Raw genomic sequence first — 27,731 nt, forward strand, 5'->3', positions numbered from 1 at the left:
TTGCAACACTGGACTCTTAATCACACAGAAGACAAACTAAGACATTGAGTGAAGGCAATGTGAGCACTTCTGCAGAAACTGACCATTAAATCAGGAAATCTCAACCTGTTTGTCTAAGGTAAGTGTTGGACAATTTGCATGGAAGCTCATTTTTCAAAATTGTTCTTTCTCCGTGTGTATGTACCAACAAGACTCCCGATTACTTTGAAGGACCAAGAAGTCCTTTAGGCGAGCCTTTCTACTTCTTTCCTTGTTCTCTTCCTTTTTCTTTCCAGGTGGTACTATTTTCAGAAGCTAGAATTTCATTCTGAGTTCTACATCATCTGCCGCCTGCTGGCATTCCGATGGCTGTTCGTGCTCAGCCTTGATGAGCTCAAACTACAGGCTGAAAGTCCCTATTTTAAGATCAGAAGCTCCAATGCTGGACTATGTCTCTTCAAATTGTGTATCTACAAAAAAAAAAGGAAAATTTTTAAAAAGGAGGAAAGGCTGGAACAATAGTAAAGCAGTTTGGGCACTTGCTTTACACACCACCAACCTGGATCCTTGGCACCCCATATAGCCCACTGACCCTGCCAGGATTGGTCCCTGACTACAGAGCAAGGAATAAGCTCTGCCAAAACATCTGGATGTGGCCCCAAAGTAAACAAAGAAAGTGAATAGATTATCTAATAAGTATATTTTTACTTATTTTACCCTGGTGATACATAACAATGTAACTCTGCAGAAGTCGAAAGGCTTTTAAATGTTGACGACAGCAATTCCCAAAGGCTAAGTGGATTCTAACCACTTAGTTGGCTTTTTGTAGTTTTGTACTTTCACCTGTGTTCAACCAAAGCGGTGCTACGAAGCTTGGAGGTCATAACTGATATTTTATGTACTTCAATCTTCTAATAAAATACAGAATAATTTGGTGATGATGTTTGTCTTTCCTATTTTGAATCTGTCTTTATTAAAATCCCTGCTTGTATCTGGCTACCACCATCTGATTGTACAGCTTGAGAGAAATGTTAGATATTTATTACACAAAAAATGGACTTGATTATTTTTGTCTGGAGGTGTTCAGGTTCACTCTTAATTCAATGAATTAAGAGTGGAGTTTATCCATGTGGTGCCAAGGATTGGATTCTGCTGAAGCATGTGTGTGATCAGTTCTTTGAGCTATCTCCCTGGCTCTGTGAAGCAATTTTAGATTCATATAGCAAAACTGAAAAGATTCCATGTGCCATGCTCCACATCTTCCCATGCATCACTCTCCAGAGCAAAGCTAGTTACTTGGTATTTCAAGGGCTTCAGGCCATGTCCTCAATGAGCATATTACATTCTTGGACCTAGCACAAAACCAGTGAACTTGAATCTACACAATTACACTGGGTTCCCCAATTATTGGTAATGTCCACTATTGTACCAAGTAGTATAGCTCTTACCTAGCAGGCTTCCAAGGGACTCTAGGAGATGCATAGCTCAAAGCATATAGTTACAAAACTCTAAATCCAGCTCTGGCACCACCCCAGATCAGTGTGCATTTGGTCAGCATAAGCACTAATAAGAAGAAGACTTCCATAAAATAAGTCACTTAGTGCTATGGCTTTAGGACCAAGTTTCATATGAAAACCTTTCTTTTCAAAACAGGCAGACCTTCTGTTACCATGGAGAAATATCAAGGCAAAGTTTAGAGTAAGTGTGCCGAGAACCATTTGAAAGGCATCTGGATGGATCCTTGAGATAAAAATCCGACCTTGATAAAAGTTAATTTGAATTTTAATAAACTTTCATGAGCCACCTTAAAAAACTTAATCCCTGCTTTCTTTCTTCAAAAAAATGTGTATCTAGAAAGTGACAAAACTATAAATTAGTTCTATGGAGAAGGGAGTCAGGAAAAAAATTAACAAAATACAGACATATGACATATTTGCAAGATGATATAATACATTTTTATTTACTTTGGAATTTTTGGCCACATTTGGCCATCCTCAGGGCTTACTGCTGGCTCTGCATTCAGGATTTACTCCTGGCAGTGCTCAGGGGACTGCACAAAATGCTAAGAATTAAAACTGGATGGGTCATGTGCAAAGCAAGTGCCCAACCCATTGTGCTATCTCTCCAGCCCCTAACATAATAAATTTTTAATCACTGTATCACTGTCATCCCATTGCTCATCAATTTGCTTGAGCATACACCAATAGCATCTCAATTTGTCCCTGTTGCATTCAGGGTCAGGGGAATAAGGCCCATTATTGTTATTGTTTTGGCATATCGCATATGCCATGGGTAGCTTTCCAGGCTCTACCGTGAGAGATTCTGCATCATTCTCTTCTAGGAGCTTTGTCTTATAATCTCTGGATCTTGGTCATTGATGAAATTACAAAAATCATTGTAGTTATATCCAATTATCTTTATATGTGAGTGAATGACCAATTATAGTGGTTTTTCCTGAGATTGTCCTGGTTTCTGAAGTAATAGCCTCATGTCCTGAGAAACCCCTTAGCTCTGGGCAAATGAGGATGACTGCTCACCCAGAGATGAGGCAGACAAAATTCACTAATTAGCTTTACAGTACAAGTGAGTGTCTTGGACCACGTAACAAAAATCCCTGAAATTGTCCAAGTCAATTAGACTACTTAAAACTTGGATCCCTTCACTAAGTCAATGATGGTTGGAGGGATCTTTCAAGATGAGAGATGTGTGCTGAAATTAGATAAAGTACCAAACACAATGACCTCTCAGTATCTAAATTGCAAACAATAATGCCCCAAAGTAGAGAGAGAGTATGGGGGAAATTGTCTGCCATAGAGGCAGAGGAGGGTTGGGATGGGGAGGGACACCGGGGACATTGGTGGTGGAAAATGTGCACTGGTGGAGGGATGGGTGTTTTGATCATTGTATGACTGAAACTCAAACACAAAAGCTTTGCAATTGTATCTCATGGTGATTCAATTAAAAAAAAACTTGGATCCTTGTAAAGTTCGGCTTCTAATTATATTTTTTAAAATTAGAAACTTTAATATCATTTTATTCTTAGTTCAATCAGCATTGGAAGATTTTTCCTACATTTTGTAAGTGTAAACATTTTTGGCAAAACAGATTTAAATGAACAGGTTAAAAGTAAAATGTTTTCATCAAACCAGTGTACCCTAAATTTCAGAGTTTGTTAGGAGTGTTTGGGGGTAATTTCCTTCACCACAGCAGTTTCCTGGCGGTGTATTTGGTCTTCTTGACCTTCTGTTTCCCCCACAAAATACAGAAAATTTGAAAATCCTAGTATGTACCTCTGATTTTGGTGGTTGGTGGTGGAGAGAATTAAATGAGGAATGTGGTAGTTAACACAGTGCTAATAGTTGCTCAAATTCTCCCCCCTCCTCCCCGCCCCAAATTGTCCTTTGATATCAATTGATTTAGTCCCCTGTTGCAGGGACATATTAATATGAAGATATTAAAAACCTAGCAGGGACAAGCTGCTTCTCTCCTCTGCCACCCAAATCCTTCCCCCAGAGCTACTCACGCTCTGCTCCCAGGGACTGGCTCTCAACCTCAGACGAAGGGAGTTCTTAGAATTAGGAGGCTTGAGGAGCTAGTAGCTCCTAGAGCCAAGCATGGTTAAAAGGAAGAAAGCCAATAGCTGACATATTTTCCTCACTATGATTTTAACTTTTTCTTTATCATTACATTTACTTTCCACCCCCCTGGTGCCTGATAATATACTTACCATTTTGTTTCTTTGAGTTGACATCTGGATTGCAACAGTTTTCTACATCAGCCATTCTCACTTAAAAGTAAAATTGAAAAAAAATAACTTTTTAACATAAGAAAACGACATTATACACAGTGACTCAAGTTTAAATTCCAGGTTCCAGTTCATTCTCCACCCTGGCCCACATCTCACACCATCCGGTCTTTCCTCCTCTGGAGATGCCTGTTTCTCTCTCTCTCTCTCTCTCTCTCTCTCTCTCATTTCACTCATCTTCTCTCTCTAAGTAAATTTCTCTAAATAAAAGTATCTTACTACACTTAAAACAACTCAAGGTTTTTCAATCCCTTGTGAATCTCAGTAGACCCAATAGACTTCTTTAACAGTTTATTCCAAAAGTTAAAAATACAGGCTTATAATTATAATTATTATTATTAAAAAACTGTGATTTATAAAGTTATAGATAGTTGAGTTTTAGGCGTATAATATTTCAACCAGTTCCACCACCAGTGTCAGCTACCCTCCACCGGTGTTCCCATATTCCCTCACCACCCCAACCTTCATCCCATCCCCACCTGTAATTTAACAGGCACATTACAAAGTTTTAGTGGTTGTATTAGAGCTCATGTTTTCGGTTTTGTTTAGCCTATAAAAGATATGCTTTGGGGGGTGGAGCGATAGCACAGTGGGTAGGGCGTTTCCCTTGCATGCAGCCGACCCGGGTTCGATTTCCAGCATCCCATATGGTCCCCTGAGCACAGCCAGGAGTAATTCCTGAGTGCAGAGCCATGAGTAACCCCTGTGAATCGCCAGGTGTGACCCAAAAAGAAAAAAAGTATGCTTTTGTTCTAGATTATCTCTAGGAATATGTACTTTTATTTTTCATCATTCCCTAAGTAATAGGCTACTTTTATATTTGTGATACAGTATTAGACATTATTTTCTAGCCATTTCTACTAACAATGAATTACTTTTCACAGTGAAAGATCCAACTTGCAAGTTGCAATCATCACCTTCTTGGACAAATGAACAAATATCTTACCATTCTTACTGAAACTTGATTTTTATTTTCTGGTTAACTCCCTTGGTTTTGGTAATTTATTTAGTTCTTAGAAACAGGTGACTTCTACTCCCTCAGTTATACCACTTTCCCACCCTCTTAAAGGGCTGTAAGGGAACTTTTCAACAACAGGTGAATTTCCTTCTATTGTTATCAGATAATCCTACATACATATCGTCAAGAATCCACTGGTGGGGCCGGAGCGATAGCACAGCGGGTAGGGCATTTGCCTTGCACGCGGCCGACCCAGGTTCGATCCTCGGCATCCCATATGGTCCCCCAAGCACTGCCAGGAGTAATTTCTGAGTGCAAAGCCAGGAGTAACCCCTGAGCATCGCTGGGTGTGACCCATAAAGCAAAAAATAAAAAATCCACTGGTATATTTTGCACAGTATTGAAGAAATGTTCATTCTGAATCAGAAAATGAGAGGAAATTATTTGAATAGATTTGTTTTCTGAATTGTAGCTGTTTCCAGGGAAAATTGATTAACCACATGAAAATATTTGTAAGATTACATGAGTCAGAAATTTTGCAAAATAGTCTTTGGCAAATATCACAGTTCTCCAGTGGAATCTGTTTTTATCATTTATGGTACCTAAACTCCTAGAAACAATAGACTTATATAGTAAAGTTGCAGGCTATAAAATCAATACCCCAAAGTCCATGGCTTTCTTATATGCAAATAGAGAGAAGAAAGCAACATGATAAAAGCAATTCCGTTCACAATTGTGCCTCAAAAAATCAAATACCTCGGAATCAGTTTAACTAAGGAGGTAAAGGACTTGTATAATGAAAACTACAAAACGCTACTTCAGGAAATAAAAGAAGACATGAGGAAATGGAAAAATATCCCCTGCTCATGGATTGGAAGAATTAATATTGTCAAAATGGCAATTCTCCCCAAAGCATTGTACAAATTCAATGTGATCCCTATAGGGATACCCTTGTCATTCTTCAAAGAAATGGAGCAGGTGCTCCTGAAATTCATATGGAACAATAAGCCCCCACGAATAGCTAAAGCAATTCTTGGGAAAAAGAAAATGGGAGGAATCAACCTCCCCAACTTCCAACTCTACTACAAAGTGGTAGTCATTAAAACAGCTTGGTACTGGAACAAAGGCAGAACGGCAGACCAATGGAACAGGGTTGAATACTCTGACACATCCCCCCAAATATATGACCATCTAATCTTTGATAAGGGAGCAAGAAAGGTGAAGTGGAGCAAGGAAAGCATGTTTAACAAATTGTGCTGGCAAAACTGGACAGCTACATGCAAAAAAATGGGCTTAGACCTCCACCTATCACCATGTACAAAAGTCAGATCAAAATGGATTAAAGACCTCAACATCAGACCAGAATCCCTAAGGTACATTGAAGACAAGGTCGGAAAAACCCTCCACAACATTGAAGATACTGGTATCTTCAAAGCTGACACGCCATTGGCCAAGCAGGTGAAAACAGAGATAGACACCAGTTTAAATAGTGTTACATGATGACCTTTCAGTGTCTGTGTTACAAGCCATAATGCCCAAAAATGGAGAGAGAGTATGGGGAATATTATCTGCCATGGAGGCAGGGGGAGGGTGGGGATGGTGGAGATATACCAGGGATACTGGTGGTGGGGAATGTGCACTGGTGGAGGGATGGGTGTTTGATCATTGTGTGATTGTAACCCAAACATGAAAGCTTGTAACTATCTCACGGTGATTCACTGTCACTGTCATCCCATTGCTCATTGATTTGTTCGAGCGGGCACCAGTAACATCTCTCATTGTGAGACTTATTGTTACTGTTTTTGGCATATCCAATACGCCACAGGTAGCTTGCCAGGCTCTGCTGTGCAGGCGCGATACTCTCGGTAGCTTGCCGGGCTCTTCGAGAGGGGCGAAGGAATCGAACCCCGGGTCGGCCGCATGAAAGGTGAATGCCCTACTGCTGTGCTATCACTTCAGCTCACGGTGATTCAATAAAATTTTTAAAAAATAGTGTTACTAGGGGACAGAGAGATAGTGTAGCGGATAACTGCATGCAGCTGACCCTGGGTTCCATCCTTGATACCACATATCGTCCTCTGATAACTGCTAGTAGTGGTCCCTGAGGACAGAGCCAGGAGAAAGCCCTGAGCACCACTGGGGAAAGCCCCCAAACTAATAAGTAAATAAATTAATATAGTGCAACTAATGCAAGAATCAACTTAAATATAAGTTACTTTAAACTTTTCTCTCCTGTAAATCTGTATTTATTTGTATTATTGAGAAAGAGAAGATGATACCGATCTTCTTCGACTTCTTTACACATTCATTCTCCTACCATATACACTGTATGCTAGATTTTCTCACCCAGCAACCCCACCCAGCTTCACTATAATTGCTATTGAACTGCAAAATGTCTTTGTGCCACCTTACAAAGGCAAATCAGGGTTCCCTGAAGTCACAATCTAACTCTGAGTCCCTAGGAAGTGCAGCAAGTGTTTACTCACTATTAGTGGTACTGCAAAACAGCAAAACCAGTCAGACTACAGCAAGAGGAGCAACATGTAGGCAATCTGACTGGGCAACTTCCTTCCTCTACTGTGGGTCTGTCTTGCATGTTACATGAGATTCAGCATTCCCATTCCCGGCTCTGCCCATTATCTGCCATTGTGACACTTGCATACTTTACCCCCATCACCAGTGGAGACCACTGCATGAAAGAAAATACCATTTGTCTTTAGACAGATGACTGCCACGGCTACAAGGAGCAACAACAGGACAGCTCCCAGACTTATCCAGTGAGCCCTTTGATGTTCTGAAATCACAAGTGGTTCTGAAAAACAAAAGAAAAATTTATACTAAGGATAAAATATTGATAGAAATGAGTCAAAGGTTTAATCAACTTTAAAATTTAACTTACAGAGTTTTAGGTTAATTTTGGTCATGGGGGAAATGGCATAAAGAGGGAGAGTCCTCTCGATACTTGACCTGGTTATCTGGACCTAGAATTTCAATGCTTACGCCTGGCTACATGATGCTGTTAGATCCAGTGGTGGGCTGTGGGTTTTTGAGTTAATTTTCTTTAAAAAGTTTTGAGCAGGGGTTGGAATATACAGCACAATGGGTAAGACACTTGGTTTGCACGTTGCCAGCCTGGGTTCAATTCCCAACATCCTATATGCTCCTCCAAGCACTACAGAAGTAATTCTTGAGTGTAGAGCCAAGAGTAACCCCTACGTCACTAGGTGTGCTCCACAAAAAAAAATAGAGTTCTTGAGCAGTGAGTAGCTGGAATGGAGCTATGTCACGTTTCTGGAAATGGGAGCAGCAGGATAAAGAAGTCGAGCCTTCAAAACAGATTGACTTGGATCAGAAAGAAGGGATAGGTACAGAATGATCTCCCTCATATGTGGAACTTAAAGATACACAGCAAGTAGCAACAAAGGGACAAAGGCAACACAACAGGGGAACTGATATACACAACTTTGTTGTTGAGGTATGTTGGGGTCCTTGGGGCAGGGAGGTGGATATGCTGGTGAAGGCTGTGGTATTGGGATTATGTGCATAGGAAACCATCACAAATAGTATCACAGAACCTCAATCAGTAAGTTCTAAACAAACAAAAAACAGCCCCCAAAGCAGACTGACTTGGAGTTAAAGTCTGTTGCTATTCACAAGCTTAGATATTTTCAAGAAGTTCTTTAATTAACCTAAAAATTGAAAACAATGATAAACTGTGAGACTAATGTTTGTACTTAGCACAGTACCACTCAGCATGTCCAATGCTAAATGGCAGCCTTGATTTTTTCACTTCCTTTTACATTCTTCATTACAGACATTAGCAACCTCCTGTACATAGCAAAGATGAAACAAGGCAAACTGACACTGCCCCTGAACTTTCTTTACCTCTCCATATCTGTAACCATGATTAGGAACTAGTGTTTGCTCTTTTTCCTTCCTTTGCAGTTGAACACGTACTCTTGTCATGGTGCTTCTAGTAAATCTATGATCCCTTTCAGAAAGAACAGGAAATTGCTCAGTGATTGCTAACTCCCACCACTAGTCACTATCTCCAGCTACCTAGTTTAAGTTTCTAAAGACTCATAAGCAGTGAGTCTTTATCCAATAACTTACAAAGCCTGTTCATGACTATTTTCTTTGAGACTCAAACAAGTTTGATCATGTAGACATGTTAGGTGTTTTAAAAACATCTCTAGGTCACAGATGATAAAATAGATTAAGAAATGGGTGAGTTATTCTAGGTCTTCCAGTAAGTAGTTATTAAAAAATGGTTTTTGGAACATTGTATGACTGAAACCCAATCATGAACAACTTTGTAACTGTGTATCTCACTGTGATTCAATTAAAAAATAAAAGAAAAGAAGTTTTTCAATGGCAGAAAACTAAAGTGACTCTTAGAAACTCTTTAGAAAACTAAAGCCACTAAAGTGACTCTTACAGAAGTAACTGAGATACCAATAAGGGCTTCTCATTATGTTTCTAAACTTTTGGGGCTTGCTTTGTTAATAGAATAATTCTAGATTTTCTTTTTCTGTTGTTTGACTTATCTCACTTTCTGTAAATGTTTCTAAGGCTCTCATCAGACTCCACATGTCACTAGTCATTTCTGTGAGGAAGTGAGACAAAAGAGAAATAGCTGCATCTATGTAAGTGAGAGTCTCAGATCATTTCATGCGCGATATAAGACATGGCTGAATGGACACAAGGAAACAAGATACATTCTCTGAATACTTCACAATTCATTTTGTTTAACTTTATTTTTATAATACACACAGCTAGTGGTGGTCAAGGTCAAGTGCAAGTGCAGCAGTAGGAGAGACTGGTCTATAGTGCTGGAGATCGAATTTAGGGTCTTGCAAATACTTGGCATTGCTTTACCACTGAAACATCTCCTTAACCCCAGGGACATTTTGAGACATTAAGAATCTTACCTGGGATGACCAATTCAGCTGTTCTGTTTTCCTCATCTGGTGAACTCCGAAAAGTGCAGTAGAAAATGTCATTGGCTGTTGCATTGATTCTCAGAATGCTGGTCACATTGAGAAGCTTCTCTTCTCTTTTGGAACTGGTGATGGTGGTGGTTTCGCCACTTAAGACCCTGTGGTCACTGCTTGTCCAGATGACGTCAGCTTCAGGGTAACCCTCAGCCTGACACATTAGTTCATATTCAGAGGTAACAGGATCCTTGGAAATTTCTTGATTTATTTCACGGTATGGCGCTAGGTCATGAGCAAAAAGAAATCAAGAATTTTCTTCATTTAATATAAAACTAGACACATGGGTCGGTGTTGTATACATCAGAAAAATTATCAATACAGGCTGATTCTCAGAAAATCTGTTTAATGTTCAGTGACTCAATGAGAATCTGTGCTAGTTCCAGCTCAATGATTCTATTTATACTTGGACCAAATTTGGGCTTAAAGGGAATCTTGCTATAAAATCACGCTGCTACTTTTAGTTGTATGAAAGTAAATATATAGATTAATTTCAAGAGAATACAAACCAGTCCTTCTAACAAAATATAAAATAGATCTGCTCCCTACTCACATTTTTGTACATTCTTCAGTAAAATTATACAGTTTTTTTTTTTTTGCTTTTTGGGGTCACACCCAGCGATGCTCAGGGGTTACTCCTGGCTTTGCACTCAGGAACCACTCCTGGAGGTGCTTGGGGGACCATATGGGATGCCAGGGATTGAACCCAGGTCGGCCTCGTGCAAGGCAAATGCCCTACCCACTGTGCTATCACTCCAGCCCCAAAATTATACAGTTTTTACATAAAGTTAACACATTAAAATGCAAAATTTACTCCCAAATATTTTTGATACTGTAAATGATCTACAGAAATATTCTAGTTACCTACTATTACTGGCTTAACATTATTTAACAGAAAAACAGATTTTTATGTACTATCCACTTTTTTGACTCTAAGTCAATTACGAGAAACTTAGAATGAATATAGTGTAAGTCATTGTACAAATAAATACATGTACCCAGAGAAATAGTACAACAGGTTGGGAGTTTGCTTTCCACCTGGATTATATACTTAACATCCCATATTGTCCCCTGAGAACCATTAGGAGTAATTCCTGAGTGCAGAGCCAGGAGTAAGTCATGAGTACAGCTGGGTGTGACCCCAAACAAAAACAAAACAAAACAAAAACAAAATAGATACATGTTCTTGGATGATAACTTTAAAAACATTAAATATACTTTTTTCTTCTGGAAGTTTTACATGTTTTTTAAAGTTAGAAGGAATATATAGAATTTCAGTGTATTTGTTGTTCAATTCCCCCTTGTTGACATCTTATATTGTTACTATGGTGTAGCTATCAAAACTAAGGAGACAATATTAGTACAATTCTATTAACTAAATTTCATACTTAACTAAATTTCAATTCTAACTAGTTTTACCCTGATGCCCTTTTTACCCTGTCCTAGGATCTTCCCTGTTCCAGAATACCACATTCTGATACTTATTTATTTGGTGTGGGAGACTCCCAAATAGTACTCATGAGGTCACTCCCATGGTACTCGGCCCTGACTGTTCAGTGAGAGCCAACCTGGTCCTGTGGTACTGCACCAGCCTCGAAGTGTTGGGAACCATCCGGACCACACACAGGATGCTGGGAGGGTGGGGGTGTGGTGCTAAAAACTGAGCATGGTCTAGCATGTGCAAGACAGACACATCATCCCTTTGGAGCTATCTCAAATGGCTTATATTTTTAATACTTATATTCTAAACTTCTAAAGTCCTAGCTATTTTAATAAATAATTTAAATATCATACTCAAGGTAGAAAATTAGTTAAATTTAAATCATTACTTAAATCATTACTTGACTTAAGATCAAGAGTACTGACAATTCCAGTAAATAATTTAGTGCATTTTATGGCTTAAGACCATGACATCTATTTATTCATTACAAGATAGTTGGCAAGTTATTATTTGGTATAAATTTTTATTTTGTTACTAATATTTTAGTGTATCTACTAGTAGTCCATTTAGAGTCAACTTCCTAATACTTTACCAAGACATAACAATGGCTTTGTTATACGCTACACTCAGATATATAATGCAAAATAGCCAGGTTCAAACAAAACAAATAATGCTATGATGTTTTTGTATCCTAAATATGGGAAAAGTATAGAACTGCACATAATTACAATTTAAAAAATAATAATTAATGGTCTTTGTAAGTCTTCAATCTTTTATCTGTTGTTCTTTTTTAAAATTGGGGAAAAAAATCCACTGGTGACTCAGTGAACAAGGTGCTGCCTTGCCTCACTGTCTTGGGTGCCTGTTACTGCTTCAAGTCACTCAGTGCACTGCAACACTGCAACAACAAAGGAAAGAAAGGGTATAGGAAAGTAATCTGCCAATTCTATTTCATGAAATAACATGGCCATAACAGAATCTAGTTCCTATAGTACACAGTCACTGTCACTGTATCACTGTCATCCCATTGCTCATCGATTTGCTCGAGTAGGCACCAGTAACATCTCCATTGTAAGACTTGTTGTTATTGTTTTTGGCATATTGAATACACCACAGGGAGCTTGCCAGGCTCTGCCGTGGGGGCGAGATACTCTTGGTAGCTTGCCAGGCTCTCTGAGAGGGGTGGAGGAATCGAACCCGGGTTGGCTGCATGCAAGGCAAATGCCCTACCCACGGTGCTATTGCTCCAGCCCATAATACACAGTTGAATGACCTAAAATCACAATTAATAATAAAGTATTAAAGAAAAACAATTAGCTTTTCTTTAGCCTTTAAAGATCATTTTTAATAAAACAGAACAAAGGAGAATGTTTTTTCATGTCTATAATATGTATAAATTTGGTACACTGATAATGGTTTACACTGGTAGAACTCAAAGTGTATTAAATTAAAGCTTCTAAATTGGCTATGTTCCACTTTTCACCTTTTAAAAATATAAATTCCTTATAACAGTAAAGAATCTTAATTCAACATGCATGCATATATATGTTAGCTACGGGGAATATACTTATAGTCATACGGCTATAAGGAATTTACTTTTCTAGTTCAAGGCAATATGTCAACCCTAGTCATTAATGACCAAGAAATCCTGTATTTTTTCTTCCTCTTTTTTTTGGGGGGAGGGCCACCTGGCTATACTTAGGCCTTACTCCTACTCTGTGCTTTGGGTCTCTTGGCAGTGTCCCAGAGCCAATATACAGTGCCAGGGATCAAACCAGGGTTCAACCTGAGTACAAGGCAAGCACCTTATCCCAGTACTATCTCTCTGCCCCCTACAGCAGTTTTGAAACCAATACATAACCCTACACACTCCAGAGAAGCAAAAGACTGGCAGAAAAACATCACTGTCTTTAAAGCACTGACTTCAGAGCTAGGTTGCTTGAGTTTAGAACCGGATTTCACCACTTAATAAGTGAGTGAACTAGGGTAAATACTTTATTTCTTTGAACTCAGTTTTCTCATTCATAAAATGATATATAATAACTCTATGTATCATTGAACTTAAGATGCCATCTATTGAAAAACACAGTTGGTGTTCAGTGATAGTAAAATGAGAAAAAGGTATATCTTTGATATAATAAAATCATTACTCTATATTATCACTTGAAGATTAAGTGAGCAAATATAGGCTAAGAACTCTAGCTAGTACCTGGTATATAAATATAACATAAGTGATAGTTACTACTATATAACTCCTAGAGCTCCTCTTCCATCTCCTCTTGTTACCATGGTATTCTTTAGGAAGTATTGACAGTTCCTAAAAATAGTCTTTGAAACAGATTTTCACATACCCAAAGCTATTCATATTTCAAAAATTTCAGGCTTAAGGGACTATTTCATTCATTTATTAAAATGCTTTTTATGTGATCTTGTTCTACTACTACTTTATTATTTGCTATGCCCTAAGCCTAAGGACATAGCAATGAATAAATTGACCAAACCCTTGCCTTTGAAAAACATATATTCTAGAAAGAGGAAAGAGACAATAAGTAAAGTAGATAAATTTATATGCTGTACTACATGATAAATTAAGTAGGGATAAATGTCATTGAGAAAAACAAAGCTGGTTGGTGTATTTGGAGAAAAGATGGGTTTGGTGGGGGGAAATGAAAGCAATTAATCCTTGTTCCATATCAACAAATTAGCTTAATCAGATAGATATGCAATTTTTTTTTTTTTGCTCTTGGGTCACACCCAGCAATGCTCAGGGGTTACTCCTGGCTCTGTGCTCAGGAATTACTCCTGGTGGTGCTTGGGGGACCATATGGGATACTGGGATTTGAACCCGGGTCGGTTCAAATATACTCCAGCCCCAGAAATGCAATATTTTATGGGATTTTTTTTTCAGTTGCCTAATATAAATTAAGGTCTTAAAAATACATAGGGGTATATACTTTTCCTGATATTAGATGTGACAATTAAGAAAAAACTTTTTTTTTTTTTTTTTTTTTTGCTTTTTGGGTCACACCTGGCAACGCACAGGGGTTACTCCTGGCTCTGCACTCAGGAATTACCCCTGGCTGTGCTCAGGGGACCATATGGGATACTGGGATTTGAACCCGGGTCGGCCACGTGCAAGGCAAACGCCCTACCCGCTGTGCTATCTCTCCAGCCCCAAGAAAAAACATTTTTAACTGAAATTTGGGTACCTGAGAAACTTGTATTAAATTAAATACAAAAGATAAAATAACACCCTAAGTGATATTATTGAGTTAAATCCAAAACTAAACTCTTTCAAATTTCAGTTTTGAAATGCTTCATCTTTAAAATCCCATGGTGAGTAAAATCCCTAGGGGAGTTGTGTTACCATATGTCTGCAGTGATGGGAAGAGAAGACCAGAGCGAAATCATTTGTATATGGTGACTCAGGGGTTCTACTTCCTCCTGCATTCCTCTGTAAAGTGCAGGGGAGTGGGGGAGGGAAATTGGGGGGGAGGTTATAATTCCATTCAATGCCCAAAATCATTTAATGCAAAAGACAGCAAGCTAAATTGAGACTAGGATGCCAATGTAGTCATTTACAATACAAAATGAAATGGAAAAACAAAGCCAACCCACACATCTAAGTGGACATTGTTTTGTCAGAGCTGCCTGCTTGACAAACACTTTAGTGCTCTAGATTTTTCTTTCTTCAAAGGAAATTGCATAGCCTCAAGGCAAATTACAGATCCCAGATGACCTGGAAAAACATTCTTTTTCACAACTCATGAATAGCTGTGCTTCCTGTCTGCTAGAAGAGACCTTTCTGGAAACAGAAATTTATTATTTATATTCCTTTCTGACTGCCAGGCATATGCTCTTCTTCCTAATCCCAGATCCAATAACACATGCTATTCATAGTTTCTTAGTGTTTGAAACATACTAGGTGTCTAGTATTGATGGACTGAAGAAAAGTTGAAAATCCCAACTTGGAATCCTATCACATCTCATACGGCTTTCATGACTGTCAATCCTCCAAGAGAAGCTTACATGGTAAAATGTAATTAAAATTAAACTTATTTCACTAGTGTAATTTTCTTCACAACCATTGTATTAATTGAATCAGAAGCACATTAGTGAGCCATAAAATGTTGTATTTCTCATTTCTACATGATTTGGAATTTACAATGATCTATTACTCCCTCATGATAAATGTGAACTTTTTCTACTTATTGACTTTCAGTTTGATGATGGTAGGCAATGATAAGGCCAAGGGGTAACAATTTAATTTAATTTAATCTCAGTCATTTTTGAAAAATCATCATTAAATAAAGAGGCAGGCATATAATCTGAAGATTATGATTAGGGACAGCAAACTCACCTCAAGGACAACTCACTATGGAAGGGGTCTTAATGACAGGAGTGACATTTGGGGAATATCTGTACAGATGATTCTTTTGGGCGGGATTTGGAAATTTGAATTAGCTAGACTTCCCTGGAATCCTCTTAACTTTGAGTCCTCTGAATCTTAACAGTGAAAGTAGAGGTGGTTAGCTAAGGTGTTTTCCTTTATTTAGCTAGTTATAATCCAAAAACTTTGACTCCAGGTGACCTGATGACACATTTGTGGGTCAGAACCCAGGAATTGTAATTCACAGTTCCTCTTCCATACTTCAAGAAAAAAAACAGTATAGATTTTCAAGATGAATACATGCACAGTAACATAATTATACCAGTGTTTCTCAACTGTCAATCCCAGGATATTCCAAGGAAACCACAAGTGAAAGTTGTGTAAGTGGTGTGGGGGGGGTGGGGGTGAATACACCAAACTAGAAGCCAACTTGTAGGACAGACAAGAGGAAAGAAACAAGGTTGGAGAATGGTTGACAAATACTGGTCTACACCAACTCTGAAAATTGTTTACTATATGCTTGGTATGATTAATTTTGCCTTTATAGGTTGACTGTAAGTCTTTTAAGGTGTAAAGCTGATAATGGGTTTGTTTTAAGTATTTGTTTTGGTTTGACACAGAGACATTCAAAGGAAGAAAAATGCTAGCAGACCTAACAAGCATTAAAAAAATGAATTTGAATAAAAATAATTCCCGAAGGAGCACTCAAATAATGGTTATTATCTTTGCATTCCCTCTCATAGAAGATGGTGGTTAACTGGAGGAGGGTAAAAATTATTTTTATGCCTCCCATAGTATATTAATTATTTGCAACATTATGTATTTTTAAAAAATGATAAAAAAGTAAAAAGACTAGGTATTTATTATTAGGAAAAATAAACATACTATGGAATACATTGGTCATTTGTTGTTTTGCATCTCCAAGGATGGTCAAACAGGAGGTACTCAATAAATATATGCTTAGGATGAGTATGTGAATGACTGAAGGAACAGTCCTTCCACAGTTCTTTTGGAAAATAAAGTGAGACTGCCAAGAATAAAAATTTCTCAAAACTGGAATATGGATAGCACCAGGGTATGGATGTAACTTTTTCTCTATAATAATTCTTACCGTAGACTTTCAAAGTAATCCGCTTGTAGTCAGCACCGCCATAACTGATCAAGCAGCAATAAACCCCTGCATCCTGCATTTTCACCTCTGTGATCTGAAGTGCAGCCTTTCCCAGAAACAGCTGGTCTTTTAACAGATGAGCCCTCTGTCTGTAGTTACTGTGCTGTACGGTCAAGTCTTCCTTCCCGTTCATAAACTGAGTAATTTTCTTGCCATCCATTTCCCAGTAGACAATTAATGAAAGCATGTTTAAACGTTCTTCTATAGGGAATTTGCATTCAATTGTCACATTGCTGCCATATTCAACGATATACAGGTCCTTGGTAAGTGTAACAGTAAATGCTGAAAAAAGAAAGATGATCAATCATCTTCAGAAGATAGAAAATACCTAAAAAAAAGTACAGAGTTAGTGCAGAGTTTAAAAACATTTTATGTGGCTATATATGTGATAAGTATTTTTTCTTTTTTTCAGGAATGCTTATCGAGACACTGTAATTTACAAAATTGCTCACAATAGAGTTGTTTCAGGTATACAACATTCCAACACCAAACCCACCACCAATGTACCCTTTCCTCCACCTATATGTTCAGGTTCTCTCCCACCACCTTCCTTCCTAGGTTACCCCCTTGGCAGGCATATAACAAATTTATTTCATATTATTTGGTCCAATAAAACCTAAAGGAATGGTATAGAGAATTATTAGAAATAATTAAGTGATAAGTATGTTTAAGGATTTCCCTAAAACTGTATACTTTATCCAATGGGTTTGAAACATGTCTAGTGATATTCTACCTGAGCCTGAAGAATAACAAAATTAGCTAAAAATCTTAATATTCCAAAATAAAAACATAAATTAAAAAAATACTATATGATGGGCTACTTATAACAGGGAGACTGTTTCATGTGGATATTCCAAACATGTCCACGCTCTGACTGAACACCTGTTTACCATGTACATAGCATGAATGGCAGATTTTGAAAGTGCTCTCTTTGTACAGCTCTATACACTTGGTTAGTTGTCTCGTCAAATGTACAGGGGAAGGGGATTTAAGGAAGGTCTCAGGATAATACTATGAGTGCACTTCCCTGACATTTTCATTGATACTATAATTCTTCCACATATATATATGCATATATATATATATATATATATGAAAAATCAGGTAACAGGGTAATGAAGAAGATGCTTACCTTATTTAAAACAAACAAACAAGGGCCTGGAGATAGTGCAATGGTTAGGTTGCAGTCAGCAATCAACTGATCTGGGTTTGTTTCCTGGTACCACATGGTATATACTTCAGAGAACTGTCAGGCACAGTCCTGGAGGCCCTCCAACAACACCAGGTGTGGTCTCTGAGGCCCTCAGCACTGCTGGGCTGACTTAGGCACTGCTGATGACCTAGCAGTGTCTGAGCAGCACCCCATTCTGGCATCATCCAGAAAACCCTCCTTAAATTCCCATATCTTGTACATTTGACAGGACAACTGCTCTTGCCTTGACCACCAACCTAGTTGACAGAGAATCATCAGTGAGGCCCTCAAAGCCTCCTAAACATCACTTGCTCCTCCCCAAACAAAGAAATGGAAAGAAACCAGGCTATTTCTACAGATATTTTCAGTAATTATTCCTAGAAAAGATAGCAAACAAATACAGGGTTGATTTTGTTCTTTAAGTTTGTTCATTTTCTCTCTCTCTCTTTTCTTTTTGGTCACACCAGTGGTGCTTAGGGGTTACTCTTGGCTTTGCACTCAGGAATCACTCCTGGCGGTGCTCAGGGTGCTGGAAATAGGAAACAGGCCGGCCGCGTGCAAGGCAAATGCCCTACCCACTGTGCTATTGCTCCAGCCCCCTTTTCTTTTAAAGACCAGATTTTCTGGCTTATGCTTTTGAAATAAAGGAGGAAAGACTGAATGTCTTTTCTCTAAAGTGAATATCAATTTAAAATTATTATTTTAGTGTAATTTATAGTTAAAATATTAAGATATAGAATTAAATGAAAGGTTTAAATGAAAACCCATACCTTTCAGCATATGACAGTAGGCCACGAGTATAAAGATGCTAAATGTTATCATTTCTCTGGAATGACCTAATTATGAAAACACAAAAAGGAAAATGCTTTATTCAATAACTGAATACCTAGACATATAGCACATGGTAGTTATAATTGAAAGAGCTTCTAATAACCGAGCAATGAATTATTCTTCTGCATGGAATTTAATATCTCAGAACCACATAAAGCCAAATAAAAACCTGCTATGATAAAAAATTTTTGCATTTAAAGACAAGCCCTGAAAAGAAACCTGCAATACCTTTGTAAAGAAGTAAAGAAGGAAATAGTGCATCCAAAATTCTATTTTATGGTAATTTTTTGTGGTGTTACATATTTGGAAATTCATAACTGCATCAGGCAAAATTTCAAAGCAAATACTATCTGACTTTCCTATCTCTCACCTTTCTCACCCACATCACCTGAATCCATTCATTCCAACCTTTAATTACTCAAGCTTTTCACATCACTATACTAGCCATGCTAGTTCTCCCCGGGTGCCATCTATCAAGTCTCCTCTTGGACCAGAGAGGTAGTATAGCAGGTAAGCACTTGCTTTGTATAAGTCTCCCTCTACTGGGATTCTGGTTGCAATCCCCCACACAACATATTGCTCCCTGACCACTACCGGTAGGTAATTCCTTAAGAGAGAGGTAGGAATAGTCCCTGAGCACTGACAGGTGTGCCCCCAAACAAACAAAGTCTCTTCTGTTCCTCACTTGATCTTGACCCAAATGATAAATCCCAGTCCCTCAATAAGCCAATTCTACTGATAGTAGAGGGAGTGAGAAGGAGAAACAGTTGGAGTCAATCAGTGCCTAGTAAAATGTGAATGACCTGTACTTATTCTTTCTGGGGCATCTCCTTAGATCCTGTTTTTCACTTTGTCATTCTGCTTAGAATTCTACCAAACTGGAGCAACTGTATTTGAACTACCATCTGTGTTATAACACAAGCCCTGTTTGAACTCTGACATAGATCTGAGATAATGTGTGGAAGACATGCTACTTAAACCGGCATGTTTCCCTCTCCTCTACCGCTCCCCCTCCAGCCGGTGCCCACCTCTCTTCCTCCTCCCTTCCAGTATCAAGAGCGAAGATCTGGAGTCTGGTAAACTGGCGTTTACAGCAGCAAGTCAGTTTAGAAGATGCTGCTGGTCCATGATGACTTGTTGCGTCCTGAAAGTGTCTACTGGGACCTTCAGGGCCATATTCACTAACGCGCAGAAACGCTTTGCTATGATTACACGATAGGACAAAAGACCACATCTATTACCTGTTCTTATTTGTTTTGACAGGTAACTGTCCCCCCTTGTCCCCGCCCCCACCCTCAATTATATCGCCTACTCTTTCCCTTCTCCTTCTTCCTTTCCAAACAACAGGTTTAGAGCCCATCCACTTTTGAAGTGTCCAAGGGGACGTTAGAACAGTGGAGACTCCGGGCGAAGGAGCTTTCTTACCTGCAGGCGCAGACTGCAGGCGGCGTGCACTCCCGGGTTCCTGTGCCCATCGCAGCAACAGGTAGAACTGCCTAGCTAGGCCCCGCCTACCGCCCGACAGTGCCGCCCCTGTGCGTGTCAGAAGCGGCTTTTCCGAAAGTAAAAGTAGGGAAAATAGCGGACCCGGACCCTAGGAATAAACAACCAAGATAAACGAAACCACAGCAGCTTTTCTAAAAGTTCCTTTCCAGGATAAGCATGCAAATCAGCGTCTTCTGTGTCTGCTGTGTCAACAAAGGCTTAAAACAAATCCATGTCAAAAAGTACCACCCCTCCCAACCCCCAGTTAAAAAGTTAAAAAAAAAGAAAAAGCACCCCTATTTGGTTTTTACCTTCAGACTACGCAGAGCTTAAATCCAGATACTTAAAATCAGGTTGTTTATGTTTCAGTCCAGGGATTTTAGAAGGTAAGAAACATCTTGATACAGCAGGTTAGAATTTTAAAGCTCATAGAAAGTAGAGACCAGCCCACGTGGCTTTGGTTTTTATTTTAGAAAGTGGTATTTGCGCTAAAGGTGGGGTTTTGTTACTTCCTTAAAGTTCTTCGAGTATGTAACCTGCAAATTAAAACCACAAATTCAAAAAGAATTTCCCATCTGTGTGAAAGCATAGGTTGGATATCATAAGCAAAAATCAAACCATACTCATTATAGTCACCCCCCCTCCATTTTTTTAAATTGAACCCCCATGAGATACAGAGTTAATATCCTTGATTGGGTTTCATATGCTTGGTTCTTAAGAAAGATCAATTTAAAGTCTAGAAAGTCTTCACAATTCTTACTCTGAAAAGATCAATAAATTTGTGTTTCCTGGTATGATTGAGCAATTACTTAAAGGCAAATTATAGTCAGATACTGGCTAGCTGGATAATGGTGCAACTAATATGTTATTAATGACTCATTATACAACAAGAAGAAATGGTTTCTCACCATCCCTCCTTTTTTCTAGGAAGGTCAGCAATCCTTTCCAGTCCATGAGAGACTTCAAACATAAGCAAACAAGTTTTCAGATGCTGAAAAGTTCTATTAAAAACGAAAAAGGAGGATGGGAGAGATGGTACAGCAGGTAAGGTGCTTGACTTGCATGTGGCTGACTTTGTACCTATATGGTCTCCTGAGCCCCGCCAGGAATAATCCTTGAGCATCACATGTTTGCCCCCAAACTAAAAACAAAAGAAGACAACAACAGCAACAACCACTACAAATAAATAAATGAAGAAGAGGGGCCAGACAATAGGTTCCTTAAAGGACTGGAGCATATACTTCATATGTGGAAACTCTGGATCATATTAGGTCTCAGCACTGCATGGTCTCTGGAGCACTGCCAAGAGTTACCCCCAAGCGCTATCCTTGGGGTTACCCCTGAACTTTGCCTAGTTTTCCCCAGAAGAATAAACAAACAAAATCAAAGTCAAACAAAAACAGAAAGGCAAAAAAGTAAGGGGCAATAGTTAGATGTGGGTTTCCTTTAGTTATAGGGTCCAGATAAAATTTCTTCATAAGGTGAAATTTTAAAAATAAATCATGGGAGAACTATAATAAAATCATGAGAAAGAGCATTCTTGGTGGATGAATCAACAAATACAAAGGCCATAGGAGGGAACAAACACGGCAAATTCTAAGGATGGAAAAATAGTCCTGCGCCTGGAGAGTACTGTGAGGGAGTTTGGTGGGTCAGATCATGAAAAGGGTCTTGACTTAGGAAAGGAGAATTATATGGAAAGTCATTGGATGATTTAAAGCAGGAGTTACTGATGGATGTTATAAAAAATATCCCTAAGCTTTGGTGTGAAGAATAGAGTGTAAAGGGGCCAGCATGGGAACTGGAAGCCTTTCAGAATTTGTTGCTGTATAGCACATTCAAAATATAACTTGACTAATATTTTTTTTCTTTTTGGGTCACACCTGGCAATGCACAGGGGTTACTCCTGGCTCTGCACTCAGGAATTACTCCTGGCGGTGCTCAGGGGACCATATGGGATGCTGGGATTCGAACCCAGGTTGGCTGCATGCATGGCAAACGCCCTACCTGCTATGCTATCGCTCTAGCCCCAGACTTGACTGATTTTTGAAGCATGTATTTTCAGAGTTAAGATTGTACTTCATTATCATCCACATCTATCCTTGTTGTCATTCTCTTCCTCACCATCTGTCCTCTTTAACTCATTCAGATATTTGCTAGATAAAATCTTCTAATATAGTTGCAAGAAACTGAACTTTCTGATTTCTCTGAATTATTTGATAAAACACTATGCAATCAAATAATCAAAACATTTTGCAACTTTGTGCCCCTTCTCTGCCCCTCCCTCCAACCTGAACCCAACCCTATAAATTTAGGACTCTCTGGGATCAAAAAAGCTAAAATAGGGACTAGAGCAATAGTACAGTGGGCACTTATCTTGCATGTGGCCAACCTTGTTCAATCCCCTGTGTCCTATATGATCCCTTGAGCCCACCAGGAGTGATCCATGGCTGCAGAACCTGAAGTAAGCTCTGAGGACCACCTGGTGTGGCTTCCCACAAACAAAAACCAAACCCTCCTCACCTCCAGAAAATAAAAAGCTACAACAGACTGGCCTGAGGCTTGCAGTATGGAGGTAATGACAACCCGTCTAGGAGACACTACCTTGCTACATTCCTTTGCTTTGATAGGTCCAAAGCAGAGCCTTAAAATTTAAATTTTGGTACTGATAAAGACCCCAGACCCCTGCCCAGACAATACTGGTCAATATTTACTGTGCAACAGAGCCCTCCTTGACTTACAGTCCCTTTTTTTTCTCATTACCATACTAAGAAACATCCCAGTGATGCTCTGCCATTTTCTGTATGTGTGATATGGGTCCGTGTGTGTTCCTCAACTGCACGTGCTCACTTTTCCCCTCATTAATATGTATGAGTTTCCTGAAAAACTGCTAAATCTGTAGAGATTGTCATATCACCCTAACTCTACCAAGCATAAAACCAGCTACCCACTTCTTTTTGAAGCTTGCCCATCAGCCCATGCTGGTAGACTTCCTTCCAACTAAGTTGTTTTCTTGCCAAGAAAGTTTCTGTTACCTATTCAGTTATTCCTGTGTTGTGAGGGTTTTCCTTTCTTTACCACTGCCACAGCTGAGGGGTAGTTGGCTAGATATTGAACAGAGTTTGTGGCCTTGACTCCACTAGCACTACCTGATTGATGCAGGAACACCTTGAGAGAGCTCTTCATGATACCCCTTCTATGGGATAGGGGCAATAACATGCTGCATTTATCTTTGCCATTTATTTGTCAAGGCCATGTCCACCATCTTTGCATCCCTCCCCAAAAATGGTCCTAGGGGCAGACCACCAGTGCACTAAATTTCACAAAGCTGTTGACTGCCAGGAAGGCGGAACATGTTATATTATTCATCAGAACTCAGAAACTACTTTCAGAGGTTTTTGTTGTTATTATTGATTCAAATAGACCAAGTAGAAGACAAGTTGAGTTTCTCAGTTATGAAGGAGGCTGAGAGTCAGACTGAGAACAGGGTCACATGAGTTGCTTGGTCTGTAACAGAAGGAAGTTACCAAAGATTATGTCTAGCACTGTGGAGACCTCGTGATTAAAGGAGAAAATAAGCAGTTACTATTCGAGTAGGGGAGGGGGGTGAAATTTGGTAAAAGAAACATCAAGAGATCTTAGGAGTTTCCTGCACATGTGATGTGCAGAAATTTTTATAGGGACTTCATCAGAAAGATCAAGTTATTATTCTTCAGTGCTTCAGCAAATAGTTTATGCTTTCTTAAAATGATATTAAATGCTTGGGTTGAACCAGGTGAAGCTTGTTTTAGTCAGATGACACTCAAATATAGTTGGCCCCTGCTTACCAAAGCTTTCATGAGTTTGCAGACCTCTTAAATTATAGTAATACTGATTAACTCATTTCAATAAGAAACCTCAACAAGCAATAATATTGTTTCAAAAAAAATCAAATTAAGCAAATTAAATACAACATTTATAATAAAGATTTTAAATAGCAGGATAGTCAAACATACATGTTGAAGCGAGAAGTTATATCTTGGTCATTTAGATATATAGCAATCTTAGAAGCGAGGTCCTGCGATACCCTGTTTTCATGAAGCTTAAATAACTTAAGTATGACTAGAAAGAAGCACAGCTAAAGCGCAAACACTGCTCCTAAAACCAAAGAGATAGTACAGTGGGTAGTTGCCTTGCACATTCCATATGGTCTCTGAGCACCACCAGATATAATTCATTTTTGTGTGTTCGTTGATGCCCAAACCTTTCTTTTTGTAAAAAAATTTGTTTTCCCTTTACACTTTATATGAACACTGTGGTTTACAAAGTTGTTCATGATGATTTGTTGCATTCAGTATACCAACACCATTGCACCTTCCTACCACCATTATCTCTAATTTTTCCAACCACCCAAAGCCTGCCCTCATAGCAAGCCCTCAATAATTTATTTTATATTGTTCGTTGTAATTTGCTAAAAGACTGATTAAAAAAGAGCTTTCCTCAGAAGGAAGTTAGTGAAATTATTGTACCTTACCATGGAATCATTAAGCCCCTGTATAAGAGATTACTGAGATGTTACAGGTTAAACTTTCTGTGTTGGTATTTTATTAGTAGAGATTGGTTGTCTTGTACATTACATCCCATCCCATTTGGGGTTTTATTCTTGGTTTATCAGTGTTGTAGAGTTTGAGGTGTTGTGCTCCAGTAAGTCAAAAATTTCTAACAGGATGAATACAATTGGAGTTAAGTTTTTAACTGGGTGACTGGCTGTAGGTTGTGTGCATGACTGCTGGTGCTTTCAGAAGTACAGGGAAATGGGGGCGAGGAAGCCTATCCCCAATTCTGCGAGAATCTGAAGATTTTCCTCACAAAACCCACGTGCCTGAATTTTTCAACAGATTAATTTCTGGAGAGGCTGGTCCAGAGCAGTGGAGTCAGGCTGGGAGCATGGTGGCCACTATGGAGTGTGGAGGTTTTCGGCTGCTGGGGCTCTGTTTGGGCAGGTGCTGGGCTTTGTTTGGGTGCCTTTGGGCTGGGGTCCACCCACAAACTCAGCCCTGAGTGCGTTCCAGAAGAATCTCTGCAATTTGTTGATCTTTCAAAATTTCTTTCTAAGTCTCTAGATCATGGCTGGTGAATGAGCTTACATGGTGTTCATGGATGTCACTCCAGGTGTAATTCTTGAGTACAGAGCCAGAAGTAAATCCTGAACATTGTCTGTGTGGCCCCAAAACTAACTACAAAACAAAATTAAACACCATGGCTCTAGTTCCTGTGCTTCTTTGCAAGTGTGCAGTATGTATCAATATCCTTCTTTATAGCTGGTAGTATCATGTATTTGATCAACTTCAAACAGTTAAACAGAATTACCAGATAGCCCAATAGTTCCATTCCTACTTATATTTCCCCCAAAGAAAAGAAAACACAGAAAAAAACTTGCCATGAATCTTCACAAACACATTACTTATAATAGAAAAAGTGTGGGAAGAATCCAACTGTTGATCAGTTTTGAATGAATAAGCCAACACAAAGGAGGTATACATGTACATTGGCATTCAAGCATAAGAAACAGAATGAAGAACTGAACTGAATGAACTCTGTAATCCTTATGCTAAGAGAAAGAGATCAAACATAAAGGACATTGATTGTATTATGCTATTTATATGAAGTATCTGTAGCACTGTAGCACTGTCGTCCCATTGTTCATCAATTTGTTCAAGCGGGCACCAGTAATGCCTCCATTGTGAGACTTATTGTTACTGATTTTGGCATATCGAATATGCCACGGGTAGCTTGCCAAGCTCTGCCGTGTGGGTGGGATACTCTCAGTAGTTTTCCAGGCTCTCTGAGAGGGATGGAGGAATCAAACCCGGGTTGGCCACGTGCAAGGCAAATGCCCTACCTGTTATCTCTCCAGCCCACTTAGAAACTAGTAAAAGACTCATAACTCAATTTAGGAGAAAAAAGGAAATAATAAGGAGCAGCTATTACTGCAGTGGAAAAGCAACAAAATAGAAAAGCAACAGAAAAAAATAAAATTGAAACTATGAACAGATAAAAAATGTAAATATATGATACAGCTCTCACCAGACCTTTCGGAAGAAAAAAAATGAAAAGACATAAATTACCAACATCAGAACTGCAGTAATAGAGATTCTACAGGAACATCTCAGTCTACAAAAAAAAGGTCTTTCAAGGGTTTTGTTTGTTTGTTTTTTTACAGTACTCCTGGCTCTGTCCTCAGGGATCACTCCTGATGGGGGTCAGGGGAGTGGTACCAGGGATCACACGCAGATTGAATGCATGCAAAGCAAGCAACTTACATGCTGTATTATAGTTCCAGCCCAAGACAAGGTCGTTTATAGTTCTTTTTTTGTTTTATTTTGGGGCCATATCAACGATACTCAGGGGTTACTCCTGGCTCTGCACTCAGGAATTACTCCTGGCGGTGGTTGGGGGGCCATATGGGATGCTGAGGATCAAACCCAGGGTGACTGTGTGCAACACAAGCTCCTTACCTTCTGTGTTCTCTCTCCAACTCCAGTTCTCTTAATACAACCACTAAACTTCTTTGTCACATATGCCACTTTATGTTGTTTTGCAAGCACACAAAATTTTATTTAGATTATAACACAACTAGAAGTTCTTGGTCCTTTTCAGAAAACTTAAGCCTCCTCAATTCAATTATCTAGGCATTATGAACTCTACACTAGCCTGAAACTAAAGAAGATCTGGGTGGTGACTCCAGGACGTCCGGGACAACATAGACAAAAACTCAGAAAAAATGTTTTAACACTGGGGATGGAGGCTAGGATGAAGTATTAGTAGTATTAGTAGCAAAAATTGGAAAGGTTTCTTGTACAGGAAAATGTTAAACAGGAGGTGTGACTCAAACAGAATGGTAGTGTATTGGAAGTAATCTATCAATTGTGCATTTTAAGAAATACAGAGATTTGCCAAAAATAACTAAATAAAGCTCATGGTTTTCAAATGTATTCACAACTCCAAACATGAGGCAAGTTATATTTTAGCATAAAAATAATCTGATAGAAATAAAATGGAGAGGAGCAAAATTATATAGGAATAAGATAATAACAAATTACCCATGAAACAAAAAGCTAACAGTATTCCCTACGCTAGTCCTATTAATAGTTCTTTTAGACAAACCCTTTGTGACTGCAAATTAGGTAGGGTTACTAAGAGAAAAGGGAGAATGGGAATATGGTTTTTTTTGCGGGGAGGAATGTGTTATGAAATTAGGTGTGATAGTTGTATAACCTCTTGAATATTAAAAAGTCACTAAATCTTATACTTTAAAAGGGTGAATTTTGACATATACAAACTTTATCTCAATTTTGATATCTCTAGAAAAGGGGAAGATAGCATCTGTTGTCTATAGTTGCTATTATGCTTCCTGCCACATGAAATCATGTTAATCAATGGTCAGTGTTCAAACAAGCTTACACAAAGCTCAGTGTCGCTCTCTGCTGGCCCAGATATAAGTGT

At 38.8% G+C, this 27,731-nt stretch overlaps 1 protein-coding gene across 1 annotated transcript; it reads right to left on the reverse strand.

Moving 5' to 3' along the window:
- Positions 1 to 207: 207 nt before the first annotated feature.
- On the reverse strand, positions 208 to 18,752 carry CD274 (CD274 molecule). The gene is made up of 6 exons (XM_055123841.1): positions 18,701 to 18,752; positions 16,679 to 17,020; positions 9,674 to 9,961; positions 7,450 to 7,554; positions 3,707 to 3,766; positions 208 to 449 (listed from the first exon to the last, which is right to left on the reverse strand). The coding sequence occupies exons 1-6, from the start codon at positions 18,750 to 18,752 to the stop codon at positions 427 to 429; spliced, it is 870 nt and encodes a 289-aa protein (XP_054979816.1). The 3' UTR covers positions 208 to 426.
- Between the last annotated feature and the right edge of the window lie 8,979 nt (positions 18,753 to 27,731).

Source organism: Sorex araneus, chromosome 1 (genome assembly GCF_027595985.1).
Source record: "Sorex araneus isolate mSorAra2 chromosome 1, mSorAra2.pri, whole genome shotgun sequence".
Taxonomy (NCBI): domain Eukaryota; kingdom Metazoa; phylum Chordata; class Mammalia; order Eulipotyphla; family Soricidae; genus Sorex; species Sorex araneus.